The sequence below is a fragment of the Trichosurus vulpecula genome, chromosome 4 (genome assembly GCF_011100635.1).
Source record: "Trichosurus vulpecula isolate mTriVul1 chromosome 4, mTriVul1.pri, whole genome shotgun sequence".
Lineage (NCBI taxonomy): Eukaryota > Metazoa > Chordata > Mammalia > Diprotodontia > Phalangeridae > Trichosurus > Trichosurus vulpecula.
In genome coordinates this window covers 390163604-390172465 of record NC_050576.1, presented here as the reverse complement: position 1 = coordinate 390172465, position 8862 = coordinate 390163604, and the positions used below count along the sequence as shown (strand labels likewise).

Sequence of the window (8862 nt, the reverse complement as noted above, 5' to 3'; positions counted from 1 at the left end):
TTTTTTCAAACTCCCATTTTAACAACGTATCTTCTGTTGCCACCAAGTGTAGTGTTGAAATTAATGGATAATAGGAAAAAAATGAGAAGATACCATAAATGCAAAATAAATTAAAAAATCGTTGGACTGGAAGGCTTCAACCGGCCACCACTCCCTTGATCTCAATAAATAAGTCAGAATCACATCCAGCACAAGCTGCACCTAAGAGAGGGAGAGCCCTTCTCGTCCAATTTATGAGAGGGGAAATGAGAGAATTCCTCTGGCGGAACCTTTGCCCACCCGGCTGGAGAAGCCGAGGGGAGGATGTACGGCGACGGGAGGGGGAGGCTTTAAACAGTTGCACTCAAGGAGCCTGGGAGGAGGGGGGCGCGGTGTGAGGGAGCTAAGCATTGTGGGGGTTGCCGGTAGTTTCGGCGGGTTCTGTTAAAATGGCGCCGCGGTTACGCGCTGTCCCCAACCGTTAGGCTAGCGGCCGGCGGGGGAGGGTGCCCGTAGACCCGCGTGGGTGGGCGGGAGAAGGGAGGCGGGTAGGCCGGCCAGGTGTGAGGGCGAGCCCAGCGGTGGAGCCTCCGGTACGCGCCGCGGGGTGAAGAAGGGGCAGGAGTCAGGTGAAAGAAGCGGAGAGGGCGGGGGCGGGGGGGTGGTGGCGGCGGTCCCCCCCCTCCCCCTCCCCGTGGGCGCGCGCTTCCACTCTCCCTCCCCCGTCCCGCTTCAGCCCCGGCGCGAGGATGGCGACTCCGGACCAGAAGTCCCCGAACGTTCTGCTGCAGAACCTGTGCTGCCGGATTCTGGGCAAGAGCGAAGGTAACCGCGCGCGAGGGGGAAGCGCGTGCCTGAGGGAGGGGGGCGCGCGCCTGGGGGAAGGAGGGAGGCTGCACCACCCCCTTCGCCCCCCTCCTCCCCGGGGCGCGGGGCCCTCCCCGCCGTTGCAGAGGCCTGGGTCCGCCGCGGGGTGGGGCGGAGAGGCCGGGGCGCCCCTTAGCCTTGCTGCCTCTGCCCGCGCTGGAGCCGCCGTGGGGTGGGGGCATGGGAGGGGTCCGCTGAGTCACTGTGCTTGGAGCTCGCCCCGGCCCGTTCTCGTGTCTCTGGAAGGGGGTGACCGTGGAGGCGGGCGGAGAATTTATTCCCCTTTTTGGGGGTGGGGGTGGGTGGGTCACGTAATGAGGAGGGGAGGGCAGACTCCTCCGGTTCTGGGAAACTTGGTGGGTGGGGTTGGATGGGTGAGTTCCCACAGCTGCGCAGGAGTGGCTTCTACGTGACAGCCACCCGTGACCAAAACATGGTCACATTGTTGGAGGGTGGAAGGTTTTTTCTTTTTCTCCCCCCCATAGGTAAAACTGAACTGGTTCCATGGCTCAGCCACTGGGTGAGGGACTCTAAAGAGACAGAAGGATGAATGGGACTGCTTAGGACACGCCACACACTATAGGTGGCCGTGGCTACCGAATTTTTTGGACTATCGCAATCACAAACATGAAACAAAAAACAATATTAAAAAAGCAAGACTAAAGAACACCCCCTCCCCTTATTTTCTGTAAAGGCTTTGATTATAGATCCAGTCATGAAAATTGTAAGACAAACCTACTTAAATTTCAGTAGCTTCCTAGAAGGTTGCCTGCCAGGTGGAGGAATTTTTTTTTGCCTGAAGCAACTCATGAAACTGTTTAGGTATGGAGGGCTTGTGATCTTATGATTTACCTTCACCCAGGGATTACCTACATTAATGAATTCTTAGATCCTAGGAAATAAGAATAAGAAATTGGCTTTCACGTAAGTGGATTTTCCAGCTAAATGAAACTTCGCCCATTTAGCACTGATGCTTTTAAAAATTTAACCATTTTTGATGATCTTTACAAAATACCGTTACTTGTGTCGCTGCCTCTCAAACAGATAGGCTGGACAAAATTTAACCTTTTCCTAGTGACTTAAATCATCATTATGATAATCAATTGCTACAGTGACTTATGTTCTCTGGGGCTGTGGAAGGGTGCTGGGCTATTTGCCCCTAAGTATAATACCTGAACTTTATAGGTTTCAAAATCATTTTACATAATTGTCTCATTTGAGCTCAGACAGCTCTTTGAGGTAGGTTCTGTAGGTGTTTTTAACCCCATTCTGCAGATGAAGAAACAGTCCTACTAAGTTTAGATGATTCGTCCCTAGTCAATAAGTGCAGTTCACATATAGGTCTTAGTAACTTCAAATCCATCCCTTTTTCTGTTGTGCCATTCTGCACTATGTAAACTGAGTTTTCATAGTCTTTTTGCTTTTTTCTTACCATCATTGTCCACTTTTCACTATTTTCAGTGTGTACCTTTCTCCAGGATTTCTGATAATTTATTAATTAATAATTCATTATTCTAATTTATTGCTTTTAGTCAACTGTGGTCTGGCAAAATTAGCCAAATTTGTTAGAACTGTTTTAATTTAGAATAAATAGACTCTGAATAAGAGCCTTAGAGGTTCAGATATGAACACATTGACAAATTTTGTCACTTAGGGGCATTTTTTGCTTACTTCCAGGTTCTTTGCTGTGTTTTGGATAACTAAGGTTATGTGGATAAGTGAGGTGATACACTTGCATTTTAATTTGTGCTCCTATGTGCTGATGAATTTTAGTAGTATTTTCTGTTTCATTCAACAGAGAAAAGGAATGATCAGTTGCTACATTTTGTTTAAAATATTTACAGGATCATAGGCTTAGAACTGGAATGACCTTCGAGCTTGAGACCAATCTCCTGACTTTACAGATGGAGGAGCATAGTTGCAGAGGGAATTGCAGAGATGTGAGATGGCTTGCTTAAAGATCACCTAAAGTGGCAGAACAGAGATAGGAAACCAGGTCCTCTCTAGATCCAGCATTCATTCCATTGTGCTATACTGCTTCTGGTGATGTAGGGTTCATGGCGTGGCATGTTTAGATACAATTTATCTGAGTCCTGGTTAAAATGTTTATCTAGTTAGACATTTTTGTCTATATTTAGTCTGTAGTAATTACTGGAGTTTGTGTAATTGACATTTGAGTGGTATGTAACGAATTACTTGATACCATCTTTTCACAACAGTGCCCTTTTTGAGGATTTGATTTTGATGGAATAACAAAGGCACTCTAAATTGTTTTTAAAGTGTGTATGTGTGTGTGTGTGTGTATGTATGTGTATGTGTATATGTATATATATATATTTCAGGTCGGCTTCTTTTATTTAGTATTTTATTTTTCCCCAGTTACATGTAAATACAATTTTTAACATTTGTTTTTAAAACTTTGTGTTCCAAATTTTCTTCCTCTCTCCTTATCCCCCTCCCCCATTGAGAAGACAAGCAATTCAATATAGGTTATATATGTATAGTCGTGTAAAACATCCATAATAGTAATGTAAAAGAAAATACAGACACTAAAAAAACTCAAGAAAAATAAAGAAAGTAAAAAGAAGTATGCTTCAATCTGTGTTCAAACACCATTAGTTCTTTCTCTGGGGATGGATAGCATTTTTCATCACAAGTCCTTCAGAGTTGTTTTGGGTTGTCATATTGTTGAGAGTAGCTAAGTCATTTACAGCTGATTGTCTTACAGTGTTGCTGGTACTTTGTACACAGTACATTTCACTTTCAGTCAGTCCATTCAAGTCTTCCCAGGTTTTTCTGAGAGCATCCTGCTCATCATTTCTTATAGTATAATAGTATTCCATCATAATCACATACCACAACTTGCTCAGTCATTCCCCAATGGATGAGCATCCCCCTCAATTCCTTTTTCTTTGCTTCCAAGAAAGAGCTGCTATAAGTATTTTTGTACATATAGGTCCTTTTCCTTTTTATTTTTTTTTTCCTCTTTTGGGATACAGACCTAGTAGTGGTATTGCTAGGTTTTATAGCCTTTTGGGCATAGTTCCAAATTGCTCTACAGAATGATTGAATCAGTTCACAACTCTAACAACAGTACAGTAGTGTCTCTTTTTCCCCACATCCCCTCCACCATTTGTCATTTGCCTTTTGTGTCCTATTAACCAATTTAATAGGTATGAGGTAGTACCTCAAAATTGTTTTAATTTGCTTTTCTTCAATCAATAGTGAATTAGAGTATTTTTTTAATATGACTATAGATGGCTTTGATTATTTCATCTGAAAACTGATCGTATCTTTTGATCATTTATTAATTGGGGAATGGCTGTTATTTTTATAAATTTTACTCAGTTCTCTAGATGCTTGAGAAATGAGGCCTTTATTTGAGAAACTTGCTTCAAATTTTTTTTCACAGTTACTATTGCTAACTGTATTTCCCGCCATCCTATCCCATCTTTGTTCTCTTCTCTCTCTCCTTTCATTCTGTCTCTAAAGTGTTTTTCAGCTAATTACCCCCTCCTCCAGTCTGCCCTCCCTTCTATCACCCTACCCCCACCCCCATTTCCCCTCCTTTCCTGTATAGTAGGATAGATTTCTATACCCAATTAAGTATTTATGTTATTCCCTCTTTGAGCCAATTTTGATGAGGGTAAGATTCACTCACTCCCCCTTACTTCCCCCCTTACATCCCTCCTCTTCCCCTTCACTGTAAAAGCTCTATCTTCTTTTGTGTGAGACAATTTACCCCATTCTATCTCTCCCTTTCTCTTTCTTCCAGTACATTCTTCACTCACCCCTTAATTTTATTTTTTAGATATCATCCCTTCATATTCAACTCACACCTCTTTCTGTATAGACTCCTTCTAACCACCCTAATAATGAGAAAGGTCTTACAAACATCATCTTGCCATGCAGGAATGTAAACAGTTTAATCTTATTAAGTCCCTTATGATTTCCTGTTTCTGTTTACCCTTTTATGCTTCTCTTGAGTCTTGTATTTGAAAGTCAAATTTTCTACTTCTACTCAGCTGTGGTCTTTTCATTAAGAATGCTTGAAAGTCCTCTGTTTCATTGAATGTCTAGCTTTTCCCCTAAAGGATTATACTCAGTTTTGCTGGATAAGTGATTCTTAGTTGTAATTTCTGGCTCCTTTTCTTCTAAGCCCTCTGATCCTTTAATGTAGAAGCTGCTAAATCTTGTATTATCCTGAGTGGGGCTCCACAATACTTGAATTGTTTCTTTCTGGCTGCTTGCAATATTTTCTCCTTGACCTGTAAAGTCTGGAATTTGGCTATAATATTCCTGAGTGTTTTCATTTTGGGATCTTTTTCAGAAGGTGATCATTAGATTCTTTCATTTTCTGTTTGACCCTCTGGTTCTAGAATATCAGGGCAGTTTTCCTTGATAATTTCTTGAAAGATGATGTCTAAGTTCTTTTTTTGATCATGGCTTTCAGGTACTCCGCTAATTTTTAAATTACCTCTTCTGGATCTGTTTTCCAGGTCAGTTGCTTTTCCAATGAGATATTTTACATTGTTGTTTATTTTTTATTCTTTTGGTTTTTTTTTATTGTTTCTTGATTCTCATAAAGTCATTAGCTTCCATTTGCTCCATTCTAGTTTTTAAGCAATTATTTTCTTCAGTTAGCTTTTGTACCTCCTTTTCCATTTGGCCAATTCTGCTTTTTAAGGCATTCTTCTCATTGGCTTTTTGGACCTCTTTTACCATTTGGTCTAGTCTGTTTTTTAAGGTGTTATTTTTTAAATTTTTTTTGTGTCTCCTTTACCAAGCTGTTGACTCTTTTATCATAATTTTCTTGTATCACTTTCCATTTCTCTTCACAATTTTTTCCTATACTTTTCTTACTTGATTTTCAAAATTCTTTTTGAGCACTTCCATGGCCTGTAACCAATTCATATTTTTCTTGGAGGTTTTGGATGTAGGAGCTTTGGCTTTATTGTTTTCTGAGTGTATGATTTGATCTTCTTTGTCACCATAGTAGCTTTCTGTGGTCAGAGTTTTTCTGGTGTTTGCTCATTACCAGCGTATTACTTGACTTTTCACTCTTTGTTAAAATAGGGTTCTGCTTCTAGGGTGGATGGTGCACTGTCTCAAGCTTCAGGAATTTTGTGCAGCTGTTTTCAGAGATACTTCTAGGGACCTGTAAGTTTTCAGTTCTTCCAAGGTGGTATAATCTCAGGAAAGGTGTTTATTCCTCTCCTGGCCTGTGCCATTTGGTCTGTGAGTGACCACAAACATCCTTTTGTGCCCTAACTGTGGCCACAATCTTTGTTATGCTGGTGTTCCTCTTCACCCTGTGACTGCCACCCAGAATTGCCACGCATGATTGTGAACTGGATCTGAGTATGGGTAAAGTAACAAAGTCCTGCCTCAGTGGTAGCAAAGAGACCCTTATAATCTCCTTCTGACCCTCTTACCATCTGTGGCCATGGGCAGCCACTGCCAGTACTGATTCAATCACTCCCAAGGCCTGCTTCTGGTTTGTTGTGGCCTGGGCTGTCTTGGTGCAGCCCGTGCTGGACTGTGTTCCACTCTCACTGAGGTGTGACAGACCTTTCTTGCTGATCTTCTGAGTTGTCTTTGAAGCCTGTGAACTGAGAGGTCTGGAAACCACCGCTGCTGTCAGTAATTCAGTCATCCTGAGGCCTGCTCTGGGTTTGCTGGGGTCTATTGTGAGCTGGTGTGATCTATGCTGGGCTGTACTCTGCTCTCACTCCAGTGCAGCAGACCTTTCTGCTGACAGTCTGTAACAACAATGTTGCTTGTAGCTGCTGTGGAGGTGTAAGGCCAGTAACACCAGCACACAAGAGGGCTGCTAGCGCAGGTTCTTTGATCTGCTTTTCTATAGGAAAGCAACTTTAAGGGGTTAACAATCTTAATTTAATTAAACATACATATGTAATTTAATTAGTTCAGGGGAAAAAGTTAGCACCCTGAACTTCAGAGAAAATACAAACAGAATTTACAAGCAGAAATTATAAACAGAGAAAATAAACACAGATCAACAGACAAGGCTTCTAACTGTCTGACCAAGTGTACCAGTAAGGCAATAAACACAACATCAATGATAATCGTGAATATGCCCATGTAGTTCTGTATCTCAAAATATGAGAGACTCTCCATAAAGAAGGTAAAAGAAGTATAACATTTATTCAGACACCAGAAAACCATATCCCATAACCAAATGTTCAGCTCCCACAGCCAGTCAACCCACTTTATCATAACAGCAAGGAACTTAAAACACCATATCACAGACTGTAACCTTGCCATCTGAAAACCTCTCCAACCCCCTGCTGGGGTCTTCCCAAAACAAACTCAAAGTACAGATAAGTCAGCCTGTTCAGTTCTAACAGTCATGAGGGTGGCCATTAACAGCCATAACATCTCTCTCTCTCCATTTCCTGTGACATAACTTCCTTTTCCTGTCAGGAAGCTCCTCCTACCATGTAACTTAGGCATCCTGTGACATAAGCAGGTCACATGGCCTATTAATGGGTGGGAAAGATCTTCAAATCTAATTGGTACCACACCAAGACAATACATACATAGTTACCAGAGAGAGAAGCACTGACATCTGGGTTTTCAAAACTGGGGGGCTTCTTAATGGCTACCCAGAGCCAAAACACATGAACATTCTTCCAGTGAGTGAGCCCCAAAGCAAAATGCTATCCTCAGAGTATATATACATTTCAGGGTCAAAGGGCATCACAACCATGTGACTCAAACTCATGTGACTTGGGCTTTCTTGTGACTTAAGCAGGCCATCAAAGACTCTTGATTTAATCAAAAGCAAGGCTTAATCAAAGGCACTTAATTACCTTAATGCTGAGAAGCACTCTAAAAGAAAAAAATAGTGAAAAATCCCACTTTGCTTGCTGTTACACTGTCTTGGGTTGGAAATTTGTTTCGTTCCCTCTTTTTTTGGGTTCTGCTGCTCCAGAATTTGTTTAGAGTCAATTTTTAAAAGGTATAGGGGGGAATTTGGGGGAGAGCTCAGGCAAGTCTTTGCCTTTACTCAGCCATCTTGGCTCTGCCTCTCTTTAAAGTGTATTTGTAAACTACTATAACTGACTTTGTGGGTCTTTCCAAAACAAAGTATTTTTTAGTTTGTGGTACTTGTGCTTCATAATGTAAAAAGTGAGTTACGCCAGTGTTTGCTAGCTTTTAAACTTTGACATACCTATGAACTGGGATATGTGTGACATATAGGGATAAAGTCATCCTGTATCCATGTATATCCTCTTGCCATCTAGCAGTTCACATATGTAAATATGTGTGCATATACACACACACATATATACATACACATATATATTTACTGGTACATCCCAGTACATTTTATTTTATGACTTTGTAGAAGTTTTATTTCTTTACTTTATTGTCCAGAAAATGAGAGAGAAGGATTAATTCCTTCGGGCTATTAAATTTATTGATCAGTTTATCATGTTACTGGGCATTTGCAGTGTGTAAGTTAGTATGCTTTAGTTCTTTGGCAAGTGCAAAAAAGTGTAAGATGCAGCTCCTGTCCTCAAGCAGTTTATAGTCCAAGCAGATAAAGCATAAATATACAAATAACAATACTATAGAGAAGAGTTCAGTTCAGCAATATTAGAGGAAACATTTGATTAATTTCCAAAGTAATGATTAGACTATTGTATAAGAGATGAAAAAACTGGGCTGACATGGGTTAAGATGCCTTCATGGGAAAGGGTGAGGGGTAGGGAATGGATTTGATTACCTCTTGAATGATGGATGAGATGGAAGGTAACAACTTGCCCATGGGAAAAGTAATATGAGTGAAGGTTTGAGGATAGAAAGGCCCAAGACATGCTGGGAGACTATTTCAATCTAGTTAGAATGGAGGGTTTGGGAAAATGAAGAGTTGGCATTAAGAATAGAAAGGTGGTTTCTGAGGACAGATATTGGAGAGTCTCAGATTCTCCAGACTAAGGAGTTTGGACTTTATTGTTGTAGACATTGAAGAACTACATGTATATG

At 41.5% G+C, this 8862-nt stretch overlaps 1 protein-coding gene across 1 annotated transcript in view; it reads left to right on the top strand.

The window, feature by feature from the left end:
- The first annotated feature begins 370 nt into the window (after nucleotides 1–370).
- Nucleotides 371–8862, top strand: part of TUBGCP3 (tubulin gamma complex associated protein 3) — a 167796-nt gene continuing 159304 nt past the window's right edge. The window contains exon 1 of the mRNA XM_036757300.1: nucleotides 371–804. Coding sequence (XP_036613195.1) covers nucleotides 729–804 — 76 coding nt within the window. The 5' untranslated portion in view covers nucleotides 371–728. The remainder of the gene's footprint in view (nucleotides 805–8862) is intronic.